The 24,816-nt window shown below is 30.1% G+C and overlaps 2 protein-coding genes across 2 annotated transcripts; both read left to right on the top strand.

The window, feature by feature from the left end:
* Positions 1-14,450: 14,450 nt before the first annotated feature.
* Positions 14,451-18,788, top strand: LOC114712790 (BRASSINOSTEROID INSENSITIVE 1-associated receptor kinase 1-like). The gene is made up of 8 exons (XM_028897327.1): positions 14,451-14,520; positions 15,288-15,420; positions 15,502-15,573; positions 16,454-16,597; positions 17,521-17,592; positions 17,711-17,782; positions 17,886-17,965; positions 18,722-18,788. The coding sequence occupies exons 1-8, from the start codon at positions 14,451-14,453 to the stop codon at positions 18,742-18,744; spliced, it is 666 nt and encodes a 221-aa protein (XP_028753160.1). The 3' UTR covers positions 18,745-18,788.
* A 2,503-nt stretch (positions 18,789-21,291) lies between these two features.
* LOC114712791 (BRASSINOSTEROID INSENSITIVE 1-associated receptor kinase 1-like) lies at positions 21,292-24,486 on the top strand. Its single transcript, XM_028897328.1, has 8 exons — positions 21,292-21,367; positions 21,549-21,681; positions 21,763-21,834; positions 22,419-22,562; positions 23,274-23,345; positions 23,463-23,534; positions 23,645-23,724; positions 24,324-24,486. The coding sequence occupies exons 1-8, from the start codon at positions 21,298-21,300 to the stop codon at positions 24,344-24,346; spliced, it is 666 nt and encodes a 221-aa protein (XP_028753161.1). The 5' UTR covers positions 21,292-21,297; the 3' UTR covers positions 24,347-24,486.
* The last annotated feature ends 330 nt before the right edge of the window (positions 24,487-24,816 follow it).

The following is a 24,816-nucleotide window of genomic DNA, read 5'->3' as shown; positions in this document are numbered from 1 at the left end:
CTTTTTTTCAAATTATATTCTAATTTCCTAAGTAGAATATTCACTTTTTTTTTTGATACACCGGAAGGACATTAGAATATTCACTTTATTGACTGTTCTAATTACACATTTGTCCTTTTTTATATTATAATTTTTTTAAAACACTTATAATTCTTGAATAACATTTCTATATCTTTTTTTAAAATATTGACATGCCAAAAAATTTATATTAAGAGAGCTATTCCAAAACTTAAGGCCAAACATTTTTAGATTTGTGTGCGAATTTGAATTTAATCCATCAATACCAAGTATTTTTCTTGTCCTATTTATAAGGTACTTTTAATATATTTCACACAGACAAAAAAAACTAAAATGCATTAATTCTCTATTAAAATATAATAATTTTTTAACTTTACTCATATTTAATATATACACATTTCAAAAGAGATAACTACCTACACTATAATAAATAAAGGATAAAATAGTATATTTTGCTGAAAATTTAATAAAATAACTTATAAATATGACAAAAAATATTCTCCCTCTGCCCTATAAATAGGATCAGAGGAGTATTATACAATTATTAAAAAATGTTTAACAAAAAGTGGCAAGTTGCAAACTTCTTTCCCCATTTTCCAATAAGAACATTAACTTTAGTGACTTTTATTTCATATTTATATTATTAGTATATTGATATGCCCATGAATCACATTATTATCGAGAGGAATATTGTGAGGAGACTAAGAATACTCGAACTTAACTTAATAATATTAAATATTAAATACTTATATAGAAATTAAAAAATAAAAAAAATGGCAAGATGCAAAACATGAGTAGGGTAAGGAGGAAGTAAGAAGGGTACATTAAGGTATAGTCCTACCCTATCACAGCAAGTTGGCTGGCATAAGGCTCCAAAAATTAGGCCTGCAATTATTGACATGGTTGGACCAAACTATCCATTTTTCCCTCCTTTTAACATGATATAATCTAGATATTTATTTATATTATTGGTGGACAAAATGTCACGTTTCTTCTATTCATTCCCTATTCCCAATGAAATAAAATTAAAAAATAATAATAAAACAGTTGTCCCTCCGATTTTAAATATAAAAATTAATTAGGGTTTCCCAAATTATAAGAAAGGGATGGAGAGAGTACTTTTCTATTAGAAGGTTCATCACAAAAGTACATTGAACCATTGAAAAAAAAAAAACTTGATACCTATTTTTTGTTCACAATGTACTTTCTTTTGTTTTTTTTGTTTTTGCCAAAACATAAATATACAATGTACTTTCTTATTACATCAATTGAAGTCCTTAATTAAGGTTAATGGATTGATTAGTTATTGAACCCCTTTGTAGAAATTTTGCAATGTCAATCAAATTCATTTTGGCTTGCTAATATATGGTAAGATTCATAAATTATTTTCTTCTTTTGAATTAAAGACTAAAACCTAAAAATTGTTTCTTTTTTGGGATTAATTAATGAAATCACTTCATCTAAGGGCGTTTCAATCTCTCATGTTCCCCAAGTCAAACTTGTGATGATGCTTAATTTTCAAGGGTAAACATAAACTTGCTAGGTTCCAAATAAATTTTATCTTGTTTATCTAATTATAAGAAAATAAGACTGACCTGAGCATGCAAGTAAGACTTATAATAATTGTGAAAATTCAAAGTAGCTAGCTGGAGTCAATTCCTTTTGATACAATTGTTTAGTGCCAATCTGCCCTAATTGTCGCAGATTAGGTCTAGACCAAGGACTTCACAAGTGGAATATGAATGGTTCAAAAAACCATGCTATTTTAAGAAAATAAATAGCAAAAGGAGAAAACAAATGTGATTTAAGGTTTTGAAATCATATAATCTGAATAATATCATATGTGTCGGCTATTATAATAAAAAACACAGGGTTTGATTCTAATAATATTGAAATTTGGATTAAACTATGGTATTCATTATTAGACTTTTATTAGGAAATTAAAAACATACTTTATCCAAAGTTTAGATTATAGTTGTATAATATAAAATTAAAATTTTAAAAATATTTTTTTGCGGGTTATAATAATATTTAACAGATAGCTTAAGGGGAAGACACAGTACTTTTTCAAGATACACTCCTTTTTTTTCTTTTTCTTTTTAATGTGAGGCATGTCGTGTTGCAGGCGACTTAGTTGACTTTCAGTGGGGAACACATGAGTGGGGAAAATCAGCATCCACTTGAAATTTGTTAACTATAATCAAACAAAATCAAATTAGATTCTTCAATCAGGAAAAACAATTCCAATTTTTCCAAGGTGTAATCTAATGCATTTTGTTCAATTCAAAGATAGCTAATAATTACTCCTATCTTATTAGTTATTTAATGATTAATTTGTATTGGGTTCATTCATGTGTTGATCATTGAATTAATCCAACAAGTTGGATTGCGAAATGATGGAAAAAGAAGTTGCAATATATATATATATATATATATATATGTTTTCTCTAGTCATATCATTAATTTAATTATCTTTTATACAATTTTTTTTATTCATTCTCTATTTCATTCACTCTTTCTTCATAAATAAAAGTATTTTTAAAAAATAAAATATATTACCAATGGGGTTAGGTTTAGCGGAAGGAGTTAGTTTTCCAAAACGTAGTAAACCAAGGATCAAATCTTCCATTAGGAGAAGTACCCATATTTAGTACCCAACAGTGTCATTGCCTTCAATTGAAGGATATTTGTTTTAATCTATATAATTTTATTTTATATTTTATATTTTATATATAGGTGTAAAATTGAAGGGAGTATCGCTTTTGAAAGCACAAAATGACAAAATCTATTTAATCGTAATGGCTCTGAATTTTCTGTCTTTAATCTTTATTAATGATTGCCGTGACACAATGTTTCTTCCATGTTCAGTGAACCTTCCAAAATTTGCATTCCAAAGTATACAGAAAAAGAGATTGGTGAACTTTGGGGGTCCTGAAAGGATTAATCTTTTAAAGAATCTAGATGCTTTGTTAATTAAGACCATATTTTTAATGATAAAAAAACAAAATTTCATTTCTCTTTATTTGAATTTCAATGCTCTGATTTGGGCAATATTTAGCGTGAAAAATGTTTATTGGATTAAACCCTAATCATTAGGCCTAATGCCATAATTAGCCGTGGGTAGGTCGTATTTGGTATAGAAATTTCTCATATTTTTAATGATATTATTGATTGGTACATGATTGGAGACGAATGGTTATCTTCCTTCCTACCCCCATGTGATTCTGATAATGACCATCTTGAAAAACAATCCCAGATTTGATACTCCTCCATCCTAAAAGTCACCTAATTTACTAATAATAAAGATTGATCTAGTTAAAAAAAAATATTCTATAATGAGAAAAATAGCATCCAATATTCTAATGTTATTTCTCATAAACATTCAGCATGCTAATTTCATTAATGGTAATTACTAATTATCTTGATATTATTTCTTAATGCATCTACTACTCGTTGATATTATTTTCCAATTAGGTACGTAATTACATACTTACGTCTAAAATTCTAATCTTATTCATGATTTAGGATGCTGGTTGCGTTATAAATAAGATTAACATGCTAAAAATACATGAAAAATAATATTAGAGTGTCAGAGTCACAATAAATAATATTAAGATTTAAGATGTTGGATGCAATTGGGACATAACATTACTATTTTACTTGTTTGTAATTCATAAAACTGTGGGTCCAAATATCATTATCACTACAACAAAATTTGGAAAATTTGCTTACCCAAAAAAAAAGGGAAAATTTGATGCCTATAAATGACGACACTAAAAGTTTATAATTATTCCTCAAATCCTAAATATAAGGCTCCTTTCGTAGTGTAATTACACTACGAAAGGAGCGTTATATTTAGAACCAAAGGAGTATCAAATTTAACCTTCTACGTAGTAGCATGTGGATGTGAGAATACTATTAGAGGATGATTTGTATCTGTAAGTACTTGAATTTGCAACGTGTATAAGCACTTTCACGTGAATAAAAACAAAACTCTCATCACATATTTATTTATTATTTTATAAATCACGATTAAAAAATTACTTATAATTCATTCCAAACGAGCTAATAAGTCGAGTCTCGGAAAAAAAAGCTGCTTAATTCTAAACTGTTATTTATGATGAAATTAGGATGGAGGGAGAGAAAAAATGGTAAAGAAGTAGGAGTGGATCCCATTTCTAGAGGACGCTTAGAATCTGCCTTCTTTTTCTTATTTCCCTCCAATTAACTTCATCTTCTATCTAAAAGTACTTCAGATGATTCGATTCCTTCACCATTCATCTCTATTGCGCTACACATCTTTATTCTTAAGAAAATATCATAATTGAGACTGCCATTTTTTAATTTGTACTGAAATGGAAAAGCATTTTGGTTGTGTGCGCGCGCGTAATATTCATAGCGTAACGTAACAAACAGGATAAAATAAAATAATTGAAACTTTGAAGACACAATAATTTTTTTATTATTCTTATTGTAATTTTTGTTACATGTGAATTGGGAAAAAAACAAGGCATGCCATGCAACATTACTGGAGATGCCAGCCAAATATGTCTTTATTCACGTGCGTCTGTCTCTGTGTGTGTCTCGTTATATACACATTTATATATTATATATTCCACAAAGCTACAATATATAGTTAAGAAATTAAATAATGTGTTAGGCTTGTAGGCCATTGATAAATAATTGACTGGTATAACTAATGATTCTATACAAAGAGAACATGGTAAGCACAAACATATATAAAAAGGTTCAAATTGATTTACCAAGAATGATACGATTTCAATGCATGTTACGTTAACAACTATATCATTTTTTATATTATTGAATTATTATATATGAGCATTTTTTTTATTGGTTTCCTCTTATTGTAAACAATTTTGTTTGAGACATAATCGATACTAAATGCCAGCACTTCTCACAACGAGAATTTGAATATTGATTTGTTAATTTATAAGAGACATATCTCTTATTGAGAATTCAATTATTGATTCGTTATATTGTAAAAGATTAATCCATTGCCTTCGACTTAGTCCCATTGGTTTATAGATGAGTGATTAATGATCCATTCAATCCTAAATGTAATATTTAAATAATTACTTTGTAAATATTGAGAAAATTATTTTTTAATTATATACAATTTAAATAACACACAACTGTCACAAAGCTATATTCATGTCCGAGACTCTACTCCTAAGCGTGGCGGGCGGTGCTACCATTTGTCATTAATATTAAAAATAATTAATTAAGTTTTTTATTTGTAAGGAAAAATGTGGTATTTTTTTTCGAAATACTTATTTTAATTATTTACAGTGAAAACTATTTTCTTGATAAAAAAAATTTTTATTTGTGAAATTCATAGAAACATTTAGGAAAAATTATATTGATAAAAAACTTTTATTTGTGAAATTCGTAGAAACATTTAGGAAAAATTATAAATTTAAGAGATACAGTATTGAGATTTTTTATTTATGATCAAAATACTAACTCTTATGTTTAAGATGTAATGAAATATTATATAATGTGGATGAATTAATTTAGTGATGCCTTTAACGTATTTTTCACGCAGGGTCCCACAAAAGCATATGGCGTGAATGGGAATCAAGCGTGCTATTCTTGTTTATGTCCCTTTTTTGTTTTTTGCTTTGTTTTGGATGTAAGATGAGCAGCTAGTTGGTACTACATATCATTCTTCCCATCGTTTTCTTTTCATTTTTCCCATAAAAATTTAAAATGAATTCGATTTTGCAAACTTTATATACTACTTCTGATCCTTAATATAAGAGTTATATGATTATTTTTTAGATATTAAGAAAATGAGTTAAACTTGTTATTCATCATAAATGCATATTAGTCTTCCTAAACTATCATCCTCAATTATGTGCATTTGATGATTAGAATTATTTCTTGGTGGAAATTTCCTATAATTAATAGGAATATTTTGGAGAATAATGACAGATAAAATAGATTAAGTTTTATATTTAGTACCAAATATGACTTCTATCTGGCTCTTATATTAAGAACCAGAGGTAGTATATAGAATAGGACTTAATTGAGTCAACTTTCAAAGGTTATAGTTCTTTCTGATTTTATTAAGGATAGACTTTTTAAGGTTTAGAGCACAAAAGGATTTTCTTTTCTCCCAAAAAGTGGGTTTCTCAATATTTGAATTTGTATTCTCCACCTTGTAATGTGAAACCACTTAATATTTTTGTTCTAAACTTCACATCGTGTACGTCTTTTGTATGGATTAGGTGTCTTTGTTGAACATGGTGTCACTTGCGTTTGTTTTTATTTGGACAAATGTAAGCAGAAGAAGAATTACAAGTAATTTCATGTCACATATTTCAAACTATACATTCGAATACAGTTCAAAATATTCGGGAGACAGCAATTAATAATATATCAATTAATTTGAAGACGAAAAAGGACAAAACTAATTAATATGAATCATACTAGTATGGTGATAGATTAAAAGTAAGTGAGACTATGATTGACAACGAGACAAGCTAGCTAGCTGTTGAAGGCCACCGAAAAAAGGTAGAAATTTATACAAGTCCCATTCTCATTATAAGTATCTATTAATAACTTAGTTGTTTATTAGTTATTTATTAAAATATCAAAGTTTCTCTAAATAAAAGTCATTAATTAAATTAGTTAGGAAGTTTATAATTAGTTAAAGATACCATGCACACAAAAAAAAACTCCTTCGGTCTTTAATAATATAAGATTTAACTAATTTGAGTAAATTAAAAAAATTAATAAATTACTTAATTCTAACACGTGTGATGTGATCTCTCTAAAATATTCTTATGTAATATTATATGTATCGTTTTATAAGTTAGGTAGGTTAATTCAAAAAAATGATAAATATGTGAGGTAAAATGAATTAGATTTTATATTGAGAATGAAAATTAACTTCATAACTAGCTCCTAAATTTATGATTGGATGAATAATATTTCAAATAAAACTTATATATTATAAAACATGTTAAAGTTCTTCATAATAAGGACAGGATTTTCACCCCAAAAAAAAAAAAGATAATAAGGACAGGAAGGAGGAAGCGATTATGGGATGATTAAATAACATGAATGCCACCTTAATTAAAAAAAAAAAATTGTGAAGCTTGTGGGTTTATCAGTCTCAATCTCTTAAGGACATGGTGGGGTCACTTTGTGGGGTCCGTGTTTTGACACACTAATAATTCAATAATAAGTATTAATATGTTGAATTTCATTTCATTTATTTCTCTTAAGTGGGAATCATATGTATTCAATGAGGTTCCATCCTTTTCAAAGCAATTAAGTATCAATTACTTTTTGTACAATGTTAGCTAAGTCAAAAATAATTGCCCTAAATTTGTATATAGCCTCTAATCATACATACATCTCATTTAAAGGATTAATTTAATAATGGTCTCCTAACGTTGGATAGGGTGATTAAAGTCAATGGTATATGTCGTATTATTATTATAAGACATAGTATTTATTAAGGTTTTATATTTCAATTTATAAGACATTTTGCATCAATAATTATCATATACTATAATTCAAAGCTTGTGATAAGACATTAATGAATGATAAAGAAAGAGAAGAAGAAGACAACAAGAATGAAATTGATCATGTTATGCTCCAAGTAAAAAATATTTTCCCATAACTAAATGAATCTATGTCAAAGAAAAATTACTTTTAAAATTTTCCCCTAATTAATGCTTGACCACCCTTTATAGTAGTAAATTAAATTATTTTCAATATCTTCTCCAATTTTTCTCTCAAATAGAATTTGATGAGAGGTATTTAAGCAAACAAATCGTATCATGATACGTGCCATCCAAAAAGTAAAAATATGAGTTATACTTTGTAAGGCTGGTAATATGATCAACCTGCAGGTTGCGGGTTGGTCCGTGGCGGGTTGAACCCATGACAAATCGTGCTGAAAAGGCTCGTTTGAAGGCGGGTTGATTTTTAGCCAACCCTAACCTGTCAAGGACCAACCCACCAGCACTTATTTATTATTTTTTTGAATTTATTTTTTACTTTTTAATATTTTTTTATACAATATCTCAAAATAATAATAAATTTTTTGTTTTTTCTTGAAATGTTTGATTGAAAGTACCAAATAAATTATATAAGTATTTTTAATTTTTTAGATAGGATATAATATAATAATATAATCATAATAATTAAAAAATTTTAAAAAGTAAAAAAAAATGAGGTTAACCTGTGGGTTGGCAGGCTAACCCGTAACAGGTTACGGGCTTGGCGATGTGGGTTAAAAATGAGGTTAACCTGTGGGTTGGCAGGCTAACCCGCATATTACCAGCTCTAATATTTTGGATAATTGTTTTTATTTTTTAATGTTTGACATATTTGAGACAAAAAAGCAATATATATATCAAAATAAAAATTTTGAGAAGTATATTTATGGTATTTGGCGTTGTTTTGAAAATCAGAATGTACTGCCCACTTTGATTATCCAATGTCTGGTGTGAAAACAGGTAAGTAAAACAGAAGGGTTAGAGAACTGGATAAATCGATCCTGAACTGATAAAAAAATTGATGATCAAATATTCAAATCAATTGAACTGCTTTTTTCCGGTAATAGTTGATTTGGTTTCTATCTATAACATATTTGTTTTTATGCTCATTCATGGAACTACATTCCCATGAGTTTTAATTTGTTTTTTTTTTTCAATGTCATGTGCACATAAAAAGCAAAGAACGCCTGTAGGAGTAATTAATAACATTTTTTTTAATTTTACCCTTATTGAATACAATAAAAAAATAGATGAGAGAAAAATATACAACATATTTTTTTAATACCCTTCTTTAATAGGGAGAAATGTATAAGAACATTGAATTATAATTTAGAAATTACTTTTGAATAAAGAATATGGATTATGAATGGATTTTGTCTTTTTTATTTGAGTAGATTCTACTTTGTTTAGATGTCAATATTTATTTTTATGATACTCAGATTATTATTTTCTTTATTCTAGTATATATTACCACTATTTAGAATATTTTTAATTTAATTATGATTAGTTTGGCAACAATTTAATTATTAAACTATAAACTAGTGTTTTGATTAGTTAATGATTAGTCTGATTTCCATCCAATTAAAGCATCAAAATAAATTATTTAATAACACAAAGGAGTGAGAGAGTAAAGACATGTGAATGTAATAAAAGGCAATAATTAATGAGAGATGATAAAAATAGAAGAAAGTCTAAATGATGATGACTATATAGAGAAGGGTAAGGAATTAATTATAGAATAATTTACAATGCAGTTGCCGTGAAGTGGGGGAAAGCTAGTCAACGATACCTCAAAATGTGTATTAATTATTGGTTAATTAGACTAAACTTTGACCTTATGAGATTAAATATTTCAATTTCTAGTAGTAATGACTAATGATCATGTTTGCTAAATTTACTTTCTATTCACCTATGATATGAATTTCTCACTCGACTCGTTCTAAGCCCATATTTTATACCAATTTTATAGGATGCAGATTAATTATCCCTTTTCTAAACTATGATTTTTATTCAAAAAATCAGTATAAAGTGAAAAGGTTTAAATAACTAATTTCAAAGAGAAATGATTTAAATTAGAGATTAAGAGTTAAATTATTTACATTAAATCAAGATGATAAAAAAAACCAGATGAAATTGCGAAGATTTGATGAAAAGGGGAAAAAAACTGTAAAAACTTAATTAAGAATAGATGAAAGTATAAGGATATGATAAAAAAATTATAAGGACTTAATCAAAAATTAGTTTAAACAATAAGAACTTGTAAATTAATTATCCTTTGAAAAAAAAAATTAATATTTGTCTGAACAATTTAAACAATAATAAATCTAAAATATCAAATCTAGCCAGCGCCTTTGTGGCGCAGTGGCGTGGTAGCTGCCTGTCGGTGGCCTTTATTAGGGTTTGATCCTTGTCTGCAAGCTCTGCTTGCCTACTCAAAAAAAAAAAAAATCAAATCTACAATATAATACTATTTATATATAAATACTAGGCTCGAACTTGATTTAATAATATAAAAAAATAAAACCAATAAAAATTAGTCCAATTGATAAGGTTATGAGTTTAAATATCACTATTAATGTGAGGATATTGTTAATCAGTAATTTATAAGAATTTTTATAAGCTGCTTTTTTTAAACCTGAAAGTATGCCTGTTTTGAATGAGACTTTGAACCCAACTCATTTATGCTCTTTTGCATTAAAAGCAAAAAGGGGAAAACTTTTTTTACAAAAAAGTGATTGCAACAAGACTTACCGTCAAGGGGGAGGGGTGGGTCAGCATAAAACATTAAAACTTGCATCTAAAGCATAAAGATGGAGACAATATTCACATGACTACAAGAATAACGGATGATAATTGGGCTTTTTCTTTTTCTTTTTTTTTCTGTAAAAATATCTTTTTTATTGAAAACAATCTTATTCGAAAGATTATTCGCATTAAATGTGAGTATTTCTCCCAATAAGAATTTAAATATTGATTCATCACTTGTGAGAGACTAGTACCTTTTACTGGATCTAACCCCATTAGTAGGGTCTCTTCTTATTTATTACGCCTGTCTCTTCTCCTTCATGGGCCCAACTTATCCGCAGGAGATTCAAAACCAACATCTTAAGTTTTAACCAACGAGAATTATATTTAACAGAAAGTGTTAGTTCTCTATAATTTGGTAAACCAAAGTTTAAATTCTTATAGAAAGAAATACTCATATTTAGTGTTTAATAATACTTCAAAGAGGATATTATCCCCAAGGCAAAAGTCAAAACAAAGCAAACATTTTCTTTAATTACTTTCCTTTTGCGTCAATAACAACATCAACACATGACACAATTCATGGGTATAATTTATCTTGATTGCACTTTATTTCTTTTATTTAATTTTTTTTCACATTAATTACATTAATTTCACGATTTTGCTCCCATATTTGATACCTTATTAAAAGAAATAACACATAATTTTTACATAGTAATGACAGATGACAGAGTAAATTGGTTTCTTTGGAATAGATAATTCAAATGCTTAAAGAGTGCCCACATAGACATTTATATATTATATATTACCCATTGGTAATATTCTTGCATCATGAATTTTATTCTTGCCAACTTCTTATTATATCAACTTTTGTTGGATAATATATCACAAAAAAATTTATTAGATAATACGATTCGTTAAGAATACATGTTCTAATTATCTTTTTTTTTAATTTTTAATTTTGAATTAATTGGAGGAATTTTCACAGTTAAAAAATAACAAAAATACATCAATACAGTGTCATATAAATAGTGATTTGGTCTAGAAAATTTTAGGCTGTGAACCCTTTAATATAAGAACTAATTTGACTTTTATTTTGGTCATAAATATAAGATCTCAATCTATTTTGTCTATCATATTTATCTTTTTTTAAACTAGTTATCATATTAATGACAATTCTAGCTATTACACTTGATTAACAATGATATTTTTAAAAAAATATTTATTTATTACAAATAACTAATTTAACTAATTTTCTTAATGTATCCAAATTGGTCAATTAGGTTTTTTATTAAGGACTAGGGATAATACATATAAATTACATACTATTGTTAAAAATAAGATTTCTTTTCCTGAATTAAAAAATGAATATATATATAGAGAGAGAGAGAGAACAGTGTGTGCGTGTATGTCATAATAATGCTCTACAAGTTGAAGTGATCATAGTGAGTAACGTGGTGTTGAAGACAATGCCATTTGGTCTTTTTAGTTGGCATCATTTCTTATCACTTGTGACACATACTCTCACACTAATCACATATTTTTGACCTTTTTCTTTTCTAACTTTGTGCATGTCGTTAATTAGTTAGTTAGTTAACCCCCTATCTGCTGATCTTATTCCTAACCACAAAATTAACTACTTGATCATGACAAATTAATTAGGATTGATTTGTTTTTTTTAAATTAATGATTTGACTTCTTATCTCCATTTATATCAAACTGATTACTTCATGTAAACGCAATCCAATGGAAAAACAGTCAAGGGATACTTTAATTTGAGAATCAAATCTCACCAAAGTAAATGACCATAAAAGTACTAATAACGTTAGCCTTAGTTTAAAAAAAAAAAAGTAACATAATCATTAAAAAAAAAAAGACCATGAAAATAAAACTAAAACCTAATATTAAATTAAACTAACAAAAATGAAATTACAAACTAAATAAAGTTAGCGTTTTCTACTATGAGACGAAACCCATTAATAATCAAAATCTATCTATTTGTTATGTTCACATGAGAGAGGCTCTCTTCCAGTAATTTTCTGTCCCTTTTTTGAATTGCTGCGTTCTGTGGCCTTCAAGCTCTAGCTTATTGTCTTTTGTAATTAAAAAAAAATATTTCATCTCATTGGTCGAAAATATCTCATTTTTTGGAAAAAAAAATCTCATTTTTAAAAGACTTAATTATTATTTACCCCTATGAAAAAGAAACTCTAACTAGTAATAATGCGTATTGATACTTGCAAATGAAGCAAGTGACTATAGGTACGCGTTGGATATCATATCATGTCATTTAGTAGTTTCAGAAATATTAATCTTAATTACTGGGGGTAATTAAGTACTTTGCACGGGTTTCTCTAATTAATATGAAGAAACATGAAAATTAAGCCGTTAACGTAGAATGATCAAAATGTTCTAATTTACGCAAATCTGATTGAAATTGAATTTAAATTGATCAGTTTGACGTTTAATTAAAAAAAAAGAAAATATTAACGGAAAATATTGATTTAACATTGCGAAATTCCGGAATCTAGTTCCGAAAAATTATTTTTACGAAGAAATATATTATTTTTGAATAAAACTATTATTAAGTTTTGATATGAGCTTAATAAACTAAAAAGTATGATTGAATGATAATAATAAATGTTATGCATTTTAATTTTTATGTAAGAAAATATTTTCCCGTTATTTAATTCTGCCTGTTTGTAGCTTGTGATTTTATTTCATTTTTTCCGCCACCAATAACTTTATTGAAATATTATTTTCCATGGGATCTCAATTAGGCCCATTATTCTGAATCTTTTATCCTTCCCAAATGCTATGACATCTTTGGGCCATTGATGTCGCTTCTAGGCCCAAAAAGTATGATTGAATGAAAATGTTATGCATTTTAATTTTTACGTAAGAAAATATTTTTCATCTCGAAACTACCAAATGAATCCTGTTATTTAATTCTGCCTGCTTGTATTTTGTAATTTTATTTCATTTTTTGGGCCACCAATAACTTTGTTTGAATATTATTCTGAATCTTTTATCCTTCCCAAATGTTATGACATCTTCGGCCCATTAAAGTCGCTTCTAGGCCCAAACAATTTGGGCTCCCCAAATTGACAGAGAGTAGTTTCAATGCTCTAAGGGAAAAAAAAAGGAAAATTAATTTGTTAATTGTTTTATCTAATTTTTAATCACTTTTCTATAGATTTTTTTGAGTCCTTACAGTTTCATCTCCTTAATATAAAATTAGTAAAAAATTAGAGTTGATCTTAAATATGAGATTTTAATTCATTTTTTCTCACAAATTTATATTTTTTCCTAAAAGATCCCTGTTGATTGTATATAATTAAAGAGGATAGTTCAAGAAAACTAACACACATTTATTATAAATAATCAGCTTAATTAATTTTTTTTAATATCATCAAATTAGTTAACTAATTTTTATATTAAGGAACAAAAACGGTAAGCGTAAGTTTATATGTTCATAATCTATAAATTATGGCTAAAGTAGATGTTAACTAAAAGTCCTGTAATTTAATATTATCTCTGATACTAAATGTAAGAAAACTAGATCTTATATTTAAGACCAGAGCTACTACAAAAACATAAAATAGAAAAAGAGTTTTTAAAAAAATAAAAATGATGGAATAAATTTTTTTTATTATTAACATAAAAATAATGTATAATTATCTCCTTACACCTCTTTAATTTTTACTTTTAAGTATAACTTTACGTGTTTGGTCCTTCATGAATATTATGTGAGTTTTATATTATTGGATGAAGGATGGAAAAAAACACTGATACATGTGGGAATTTGATGTGCCGTGAAGAAGGTTGACTTTGACATAGAAATACTCAGCAATATTTGACCGATCAACCTTCTCCTTTACTGATAAAATATAAAAAACCATACACGACGCCAACGAACTTGCAGCGTCAAGATCTTAGAATTTTCATCACTACTGCAAAAACATAACGAAACATGTTCTAGAATCCTCTAATACTTTTCTCATTGAATATTACTTGCTGTCAGGGATATGATTTGACTGATGACTAATTCAATTGCGACTTGAATCTGTTCATTTACATAAATCTAATCTATATAATAGTATAGCTAAAGCTCTTGGAAATGTAGAGGAAGAAGATAGGAGAGATATGAAGATGGGTTCGCTTCTTCTTCTGGCGATTTTAGCGTTGGGTTTGGTTCTAAACGTTTCTGCCAATGCCGAAGGTGAGTAGTGAATTTTGTGTTTGACGAATTTTGTTTTGTTAATCTGATGAGGTTTTCATCTTCATCATAAAGTGGCATGTTTAATGTTAAATTTCTTTTCATTTTTTTCACTTTTGGTTCATTGTTTCGGGCTTGAAGTTCTCATTAATCCCCATTCTTTTACGAGTCTGGAAGTTAGGAGTATATGACTAAGACTAAACTTTAGCAAGTTGTTGCCCATGAGTCTTTTATTGGGAGGGTTACCTTGAATGAGAAGAGGAGCCTTACAAGGACCTAGGCTTTCTAACTCCAATAACTAGCTTTTAGGGTGTGGTTTTTCAAAAGACTTGTGTTTATCATATTAGTGTTTTCATTGAGACTTGGCCAATCAAAGAAGGCTACTTATGAAGGGTTCTGACCCGCAAGAGGTTGACTAAAGTGCCGAGTGAAATGCCATAATATGGAGCCGCTTGGATGTCTCCTTTTGAGGAGGTGCATTGTCATGAGTCTCATATAGAGGGTTACCTTGAAAGAGGAGCCTTACTTAGCCTTTGGTTTTTCAATTCCAACGGCTAGCTTTTGCGGTATAATTCCCCCAAGAAGTTGTGCCCGTTACACCTATTTCTTATTTTTGTACATAATTCCCATTACAACATTGTCGACATTTATGTGTTCCCATGAAATTGATGAAATGAAGTCCGTTGTCACCTTCGTTCACCTCGTGTAGGACTAAACATCATTTGATATTAAGGATGTTTTCACCTAAAAATTGCTTTTCTCTGTGACAGGGGATGCGCTGTATGCATGGAAGACCAAGTTGGTTGATCCTAACAATGTTCTCCAAAGTTGGAATGCTAGCCTTGTAAATCCTTGCACTTGGTTTCATGTTACATGCAACAGTGACAATAGAGTGGTCCGTATGTAAGTAATTTTTGCGATTTTTGACCTTCATTTGAGATTCTTACTGCACAGTTTAAAATATTGATCTGTGTTTTCTCACAGTGATCTTGGAGATGCAAACCTTTCAGGTCCACTGGTTCCCCAGCTTGGTCAGCTCTCAAATTTGCAGTATTTGTAAGTTGATTTGCCTCATTTTCTGATACCAATATGCTGTTTACTAATAATTTTTTATCAGGATTCTCTTCTGTTATCACCTGGCAGCTTCTTGAAAGAGGAAATTATAAACATTACTGATGCATTGAGCAGTCAGGCTATGAACAGATATCTTAATCTACTACCACAAAGCTCAAAACCTTAGTAGATATTAATTTGGTATTAATTCCCCATGTTGTCCTGAAGATAATAAAATTAGTTGCTCTTCCTTCTTCATCTATTGAAACTTCTAAGTCCTGATGTCTAAACTCTTCGGTTGCTTTTTAAGATAGGAGAACCAACTCACTTAAACACTCCATTGAGCATCTCTTACTACTCAATGTAGGATTTAATATTTCAATACCACCAACTCTCCATCATATCCTCTTTTGTTTTCACCTAGTAGCTTCTTGAAAAATGATCTTATAAACCGTACTGCTATATTGAGCAGACAGGCTATGAACTGATTTCTTAATTCACAGCCACAAAGCTTAAAACTTCATTTGATACAATCACCTAAGACTTGGGTATTGATTCTCTGTATTGTCCTGAAGATAATTAAAATAAGTTGCTCTTGGTATAGGCTAGTGAAGAAACGATAAGGAATAATTAAGCAAACAAAGGAGAGTTGATCAGTTTGAAACCAGTGCCAGCAAATAGCTGTGTTTCTTAAACAAACCTTAACATTAAGCTGGAAAGGCACAGCCATTTGCTTGGTTGTCTTAATTGTCACCAACTGGAAACATCCACTTCTATTACATTTCAAGGATTCAATCCTTTTCATGCAATGCTTTCTGATAATTTAATTATGGTTTTCTAATACCATACTTGTTCAAGCCTGAAATAATGTTCTGTGACACAGGGAAGTTTATAGCAATAATATATCAGGAACAATTCCGAAGGAGATTGGAAATTTGACAAACTTGGTGAGCTTGGATCTTTTCTTCAACAGATTAAGTGGTCCCATCCCAGACACGTTGGGCAACCTTCAAAGACTACGTTTTCTGTAAGTCATGCTTTCCTCAATGTCTTTCTAGGATTGGCAGTTCCCACTTTGATAGATAGTTTAAGGTATTGTTATTTGTCCCTTACTATATATATTGAGCATGTGTCTCAAGAAGAGATATACACTTTACTAATCCTTTCCTTGCCAAGAAGATCATTTACTATACCCCATGTTTGGATGGCAGAAAAAGTCGAGAGGAAGAAAATATGGGAGGATTGGAGTTTTTCCTTCCTTGTTTAGATGAGGGAAGAAAAGTGAGAGGAAAGAAAAACCAGGGAGAATGACGGGTGGACCCATCCCATTTTCTTGCCAACTTTTTTCTTCAAATATGGAGAGATTTTGGGAAGAAAATTCTTCTTACACCTCTCATGCTGTCTTCTCACTTCAACCAACTCATCGAGTCACCTTAAAAGATATGAAATATATATTTTTTTCAATTTATTTTTAAATATACGAAAATATGAAAAATATTTTTTTTGGATGTTTTTACTTGAAAATTGTTTGATAATGTTTATTTTTGTATAGTTTTGTTAATGATGACATGAGATATAATAAATTAGGATACAATGATATTATTGTCGTTGTGACATTTGCTCATTTTTAGTCCTTCATATTTTCTCTCCTTTGTCCAAAGAGGAGGGATGATGACATTATATTTTCAGTTTTTTGCCTCCCTACTTTTCTTTCCATCCAAACCAAGAATATTAAACTCAGTTATAAATGAATCACTCATCTCTGCACTTAACATATTTATTCCATTTTTGGCGCGTTTAGTTTGCCAAGCAGAAATTTGGTACAGGTTAGCAGCACATTAATCATATTACTTGATAACTGCACTCTGAATTGGGAACCATACTTAGCTCTCCACTGTTCCATTAGTTTAATATCTAAAAACACTAATTCTCTCTGCTCTTTTTAAACAGGCGTCTCAACAATAACAGCTTATCAGGAAACATTCCTATGTCCTTGACTGCCATTGCCTCTCTGCAAGTCCTGTGAGTGTTACTGCCATGAGCTAGTTTTCTGCAACATAATGCAAAGATAATTAGTTGTACTTTCATCTAAAATTTTTAAAAGACTGAAACTTGAAACCACTGTTATTGTTGAATCTAGTGATCTCTCAAGCAACAATCTAACAGGAGATATCCCAATCAATGGCTCCTTTGCATTTTTCACTCCCATGAGGTTGGTACTAATAATAATTATTTTTTTAATTGTTCTTTTAGCCGTCATGGCTATTTCTGTGGGATCAGCAATTGTGCTAAGTATCATGTTCCACTCTTAACAGTTTTCGGAATAATCCTGGATTAAAACCTCAAAAGTTCCCTCCACCTCCACCAAGGTTTCAAATTGCGCCAACTCCTTCAGGTTTGTGGATGTTTGTTTTACTACTACTTTTATATTTTGTTAGTTTTGTTTTTCTTGTTTCCAGTCTTATAATTAAAGTATCAAAACAATTCTTTGTTTGGTTTCAAGATCCATGTTTTTCATGCAAAGTCAACTGCATATGAAAGGATATGAAAGAATTGTACTGTTCTTAAGATTTCTGCTCATACCATATACTACCTCCGGTCCTTAATATAAGACCCTGTTTGACTTTTATTTTGGTCCTGAATATAAGATCCCAATCCACTTTGTCTCTCATATTTATGCATTTTTTTTCCAAGGTAGTCCTTTTAATAATTGTAGCTCTAGTCAATATAGTTGATTAGTAAGGATATTTTGGGAAAGACAACATCTATTTATTACAAATAACTAACTTAACTTCTTTCCTTAATCTCCTCAAATTAGTCAACTGGGTCTTATAATTAGGACCAGAGGTAGTATATATTGAATTAGAGGGGCAGTCACTAATGTTTAAGGTTATAAGACGGACTGAACTCATAATTTTCTACTTGCAAGAAAATATTTATGCCATTAGATTATAAGGCTATAGGCTCACATCACAGATTTTCATGATGGACTCAGTCAATAAATTGAGTCAATCGTTAAAAGAATTAACAAATTGAGTCATTAAGTTTTCAGCCATCTTTTTATATGAAACTTGTATCAAACATCGTCTCACACACACACAAGCTCTGTAACAGACCTGATTTGTGGGGATTAACAATTGTGTTGTTGCAGCTGGAGGCCCCTCTTCTGCATAATCAGCTCCAACATCATGAACTCTTGCCCAGTTTCTGCCTATTTCTCTTGCTTCTGGGCTCATAATCCTTCCAATTTGACAATAGAGAGACTGTTACCAGATGATGAGTTCCTATTTTGATAATTTGTGTGTGTGTGTGTGTGTGTGTGTTGATGGGCCATTATTTTGGCATACTGTTATGTATTAGCAGTTAGTACTGTTGTGTGAGTGGTTTATCAGTTGCAATGGATCGCTGAGATTACATGGTTACTAGTTTCCTACTTTCAATAAAAAGGCATACATATGCTCTTAATTTGCGCTTTACAGCACAAAATTTTTTTCAAGTATTTGCCTCATGCAATGCAAAATTATTTAAAATAAGTTAATCCAAACACCCTTTATACATACAATCTCCAATCTTTTTTATGAGATTCAATTAACTGAATCACACTGTATAAGAAATTTATTAATATTACAAATATGTAAGGATTGTGTGTTTTTTTTCCAATCATGCCCTTTTTTATAAGAGGGTAAGTAAGAGAGAGAAATAATGAAAAAAGATTAAAGAGAATATATGGAATAAAAGATAATACAATTGATTAGAAGTATAATTGATAAAAATACATTTAATGTTTTAACAATCCTAAGTTAAATCTTATAAAAAGGACCAGATCAATTCGAAAATTTGAATCTTACAAAAAATAGAAGAGCTGCTACTTTAAAAGCTGTAACAAGTTGTTGGTCAAACGGTTTCTCATCCACTGGTTATTTCCTATCAATGATGTCTCGCACGCTCCATTTTACATACTACAAATAATGGTAATATATTCTAACTTGGAATTATTTGTTAGTTCTGGAGTAAACATAAGTCTAATAACAAAATATTTTGGAAAAAAATAATTTGTCAATCGTTATAATTTCAACTCATCAGATATTATTATGGTTTTTTATTAGGTTCTTACAGTTTTCTCAATTATAGAGATTAGCTTCTGTACATGCTACAAATAATCATAATATATTCTAACTTGGATTATTTGTTAGTTTTGAAGTGAACATAAATCTACTAACAAAATATTTTAACCAAAATTAATTTGTCAATCTTTATAATTTCAATTGATTGGCTATTATAATTTTTTTATTAGGTCCTTACAGTTTTCTTAGTTATAGGGATTAGTTTCTATACCTATAACTTGTTAATAAAGACTAATGTGTATGCTGATTAAGCGACATGTAAGTTGTCACAAACTAGAAAATAAAGAGTTTTTTTAAAATATAAAACGATAAAATAAAATTGTATTATTATTAACATAAAAATAAAAAGTTATTATGTTGATAACTATCCCTTTGTATCTATATATAGTTTGTAATATATAGCTCACAGCCTGCATTGCTGCATGAGGTCCTGAAGTGGACCATCGTGCTGAAGTCCTCTTGTGCGGTATATTGAAAAAAGAATACTCCTATAGTCAACCTAATTAATTCATCTGAGTATATTAAGAATATTAGTTAAATTAGTTAATATGATTTATTTTTTTTAAAACACCCAAATTATCTTTCTTGATTCCTTCAATAAGAATTTTAAAAAAATTAATAAATATGTGAAGGACAATTAAGTCTTATATTAAAAACTGGAGGAGTAATTTGTAATATGGTTTATCTTGATTTCACTTAGTACATGTGGCAAAATTAATTTAAATGTATGTTGAGTAAGAGCCAAGTTATCAGCTAATAATATCATTTCTTTTGAAAATTAACACATTAACATTAAGACCCACTAAAAGAAAAAACTACAAAAACTTGATAAAAAATGAGCTGGAATTATAGGAAGGTGCATATTAATTTTCTCTCTCAATATTTTGTTTTTTGTAAATGATCTAGGTCTAAGCGTATTTATGAAACTATTTGATATTCGCAATTTGACTGAGTAATCTAAATTTGAGCACATGAGCTAGGTCAATTACATGATTGCTGGACCATTAATTATTTTTTTAACATTGGCTTTGCAGTAAATATGTTGCAACAAACTTTTTTTTTTCTGTGATCTCTGAGCCTATTTATTGTAAGGTTAAGAAACCAAATTAGATTGCAAATTTTTTAACTTTCTTGAGTATATCATTAACCAGATGAACACTTGAAAAAAAAAAGAAAGAAAGAAAAAGATTAAGTCACTTCGTAGTGCAGGAAGGTTGACTTTCAGTAATGCTCTAAACTCTGAAGCATTAGATTGATCAAAGTTCTGGAAGTTCTTCAGAAGACAAATTCTATGTTCAACGTACTTAGTGACAAGATAATAATGATAATATTAACAATGATTAAAAACATAAACTATGACACTAAAACGAACTTCCAGGATCTAGATGTTAGAATTTCAAGTATTGGATGTTGCGTGCAATAGTTATATAGTCTTTTTCTCATTATATATTACTTTCTTTCAAAGATATGACTTGACTAATGAGTATTAAATTGCCACTTAATTCTGTTCATTTGTATCAGTGTAATCTATATAATATGGCTGAAGCTATCGGAAATGTGGCGAAAGAAGATAGGAGATATGAAGGGAGTGATTTTTTCTTCGATGGCTTCGTTTCTTCTTTTGGCGATTTTAGCATTTGATTTGGTTCTAAATGTTTCTGCCAATGCGGAAGGTGAGTTTCCTTACAGGCGTCTTTCAGTTAATTCTGTTTTGTTGAACTGATCATTCACCTTTATGTGTTCCCATGAAATTGATGAAATGAAGTCCATTGTCACCTTCGTTCACCTCGTGGAGGACTAAACATCATTTGATATTAAGGATGTTTTCACCTAAATATTGCTTTTCTCTGTCAGGGGATGCGCTGTATGCATGGAAGACCAAGTTGGTTGATCCTAACAATGTTCTCCAAAGTTGGGATGCTACCCTTATAAATCCTTGCACTTGGTTTCATGTTACATGCAACAGTGACAATAGTGTGACCCGCATGTGAGTAATTTTTGCGATTTTTGACTTTCATTTGAGATTCTTACTGCACAGTTTAAAATATTGATCTGTGTTTTCTCACAGTGATCTTGAAGATGCAAACCTTTCAGGTCCACTGGTTCCCCAGCTTGGTCAGCTCTCAAATTTGCAATATTTGTGAGATGATTTGCCTCATTTTCTGATACCAATATGCTGTTTAATAATAATTTTTGATCGGTATTCTCTTCTGTTATCACCTGGCGGCTTCTTGAAAGATGATCTTATAAACAGTACTGATGCATTGAGCAGTCAGACTATGAACAGATTTCTTAACTTACTACCACAAAGCTCAAAACCTTAGTAGATATTAATTTGGTATTAATTCTCCATGTTGTTCTGAAGATAAATAAAATTAGTTGCTCTTCCTTCTTCATCTGTCGAAACTTCTAAGTCCTGATATCTAAACTCTTTGGTTGCTTCTTGAGATAGGAGAACCAACTCACTTAAACACTCCATTATCTCTTACTACTCAATGTGGGTTTTAATATTTCAATACCACCAAGTCTCCAGCAAACCTTAACATTAAGCTGGAAAGGCACAGCCATTTGCTTGGCTGTTTTAATTGTCACCAACTGGAAACATCCGCTTCTATTACATTTCAAGGATTCAATCCTTTGCATGCTATGCTTTCTGACATTTTAATTATGGTTTTCTAATACTCTACTAGTTCAAATCTGAAATAATGTTGTTCTGGGCTACAGGGAAGTCTGTAGCAATAATATATCAGGAACAATTCCGAAGGAGATTGGAAATTTGACAAACTTGGTGAGCTTGGATCTTTTCTTCAACAGATTAAGTGGCCCCATCCCAGACACGTTGGGCAACCTTCAAAGACTACGTTTTCTGTAAGTCATGCTTTCCTTAATGTCTTTCTAGGATTAGTAGTTCCCACTTTGATAGACAGTTTAAGCTATTGTTATCTGTCCCTTACCATATATATTGAGCATGAGTCTCATGAAGAGATATACACTTTACTAATCCTTTCCTTGCCAAGAAGATCATTTACTATACCCCATGTTTGGATGGGAGAAAAAGTCGAGAGGAAGAAAATATGGGAGGATTGGAGTTTTTCCTTGCTTGTTTAGATGAGGGAAGAAAAGTGTGAGGAAAGAAAAAACGGGGAGAATGAGGGGGTGGACCCATCCCATTTTCTTGCCAACTTTTCTCTCCAAATATGGAGAGATTTTGGGAAGAAAATTCTTCTTACGCCACTTATGCTGTATTCTCACTCCGACTAACCCACTAGGACACCTTAAAAAATAACCCACTTGTCCAAACAGCAGGGTTACTAACATTATATTTTCAGTTTTCTCTCTATATTTTCTCTCCTCTCATTTTCTTTCAATCCAAACCAAGGATATTAAACTCAGTTATAAATGAACCACTCATCTCTGCAATTGAAATATTTATTCCATTGTTGGCACGTTTAGTTTGCCAACCAGAAATTTGTCATAAGTCAGCAAGACATTCTCTGAGTTGAGCACCATACTTAGCTCTCCACTGTCCCATTAGTTTAATATCTAAAAACACTAATTCTCTCTGCTCTTTTTAAACAGCCGTCTCAACAATAACAACTTATCAGGAAATATTCCTATGTCTTTGACTACCATTGCCTCTCTGCAAGTCCTGTGAGTGTTGCTGCTATGAGCTAGTTTTCTGCAACATAATGCAAAGATAATTAGTTGTACTTTCATCTTAAATTTTTAAAGATTGAAACTTGAAGCCACTGTTATTGTGGAATCTAGTGATCTCTCAAGCAACAATCTAACGGGAGATATCCCAATCAATGGCTCCTTTGCATTTTTCACTCCCATGAGGTTGGTACTAATAATAATTAATTTTTTTTTAATTGTTCTTTTAGCTTTCATGGCTATTTCTGTGGGATCACATGTAGCAGTTTTGTTAAGTATCATGTTCCACTTTGCAGTTTTCGGAATAATCCAGGATTAAAACCTCAAAAGTTCCCTCCACCTCCGCCAAGTTTTCAAATTGCTCCAACTCCTTCAGGTTTGTGGATGTTTGTTTTACTACTACTTCTTTTATGTTTGTTATTTTGTTTTTGCTGCTCTCAGTCTTTTAATTGAAGTTTCAAAACAGTTCTTTGTTCGGTTTCAAGATGTCTATAAGACTATGCCTCGATCGTGTTTTTTCATGTGCAGTCAACTGAATGCGAAATGATATGGTAGAATTATACTCTCTTCTTGAGATTTCTACTCATGTGAATTAGAAGGGCAAGTACTAATGATCTGAGATTACAAATAATATCCAACTTGCAATCTTTTACTAGCAGGGGAGCATTTATATCATTAGGCTGCAAGTATATTTTCATGAACTTGTTAAAAGAATTAACAAATTTTTGTTAAAAAAAAGGGAATTAACAAATTGACTCAACCATCAAGTTTTCACCCATCTTTCTATATGAAACTTGTGTCTAACATTATCTCATATATATGTACTTACACACACACACACACACTACCTCTGGTCCTAATTATAAGACCTCGTTTGTACTCTGCAAACGAGGTCTTATAATTAGGACCAAAAATAGTATATGAAAACTCTGTAACTGACTTGATTTGTGTGTATTGTCCATTGTTTTGTTGCAGCTGGAGGGCCGTCTTCTGCATAATCATCTCTCCAACACCATAAACTCTTGCCCAGCTTCTGCCTATTATCTCTTGATTCTGGGCTCATATTCCTTTCAATTTGATACTAGAGAGATTGTTACCAGATGATGAGCTCCTAGTTTGATAATTTCTTTGTTTTTTGTGTGTGTTGATTGGCCCTTTTGGCTCATTGTTATACATTAGCAGTGGTACTGTTATGTGAGTGTGTAAAACAAGCGGGCCCAATTATCTGAATAATACCATGTATTATTAACACTGCTCAACTCATTCGTTTTACAAGCCCAATATATATAGGCACGGGAACTCAACTAAGAATCTAACAAAATTACAAGAAAGCCCAAGATTCTAACTACCAATTAAATCACAACAATGAATATGTTTAACACCCCCCCTCAAGTTAGGAACTCTATATTCACAGGTTCCTAACTTGCTCAAAATATATTCATGTTGTGGTCCTCCAAGAGTTTTTGTC

This window comes from Neltuma alba, unplaced genomic scaffold (genome assembly GCF_004799145.2).
Source record: "Neltuma alba isolate B1F8T4 unplaced genomic scaffold, ASM479914v2 tig00011396_pilon, whole genome shotgun sequence".
In the NCBI taxonomy this organism is placed as follows: domain Eukaryota; kingdom Viridiplantae; phylum Streptophyta; class Magnoliopsida; order Fabales; family Fabaceae; genus Neltuma; species Neltuma alba.
This window is presented reverse-complemented; position numbering and strand designations above follow the sequence as displayed.

Excerpts from the sequence above, each read along its gene's own strand:
- LOC114712790 (XM_028897327.1), top strand. The coding sequence starts at position 14,451 with ATGGGTTCGCTTCTTCTTCTGGCGATTTTAGCGTTGGGTTTGGTTCTA. Across the intron at positions 14,521-15,287 it reads CGTTTCTGCCAATGCCGAAG|GGGATGCGCTGTATGCATGG; the intron begins GTGAGTAGTGAA and ends TCTCTGTGACAG. Across the intron at positions 17,783-17,885 it reads GCATTTTTCACTCCCATGAG|TTTTCGGAATAATCCTGGAT; the intron begins GTTGGTACTAAT and ends CACTCTTAACAG.
- LOC114712791 (XM_028897328.1), top strand. The coding sequence starts at position 21,298 with ATGGCTTCGTTTCTTCTTTTGGCGATTTTAGCATTTGATTTGGTTCTA. Across the intron at positions 21,835-22,418 it reads CTCTCAAATTTGCAATATTT|GGAAGTCTGTAGCAATAATA; the intron begins GTGAGATGATTT and ends TCTGGGCTACAG. Across the intron at positions 22,563-23,273 it reads CTTCAAAGACTACGTTTTCT|CCGTCTCAACAATAACAACT; the intron begins GTAAGTCATGCT and ends CTTTTTAAACAG.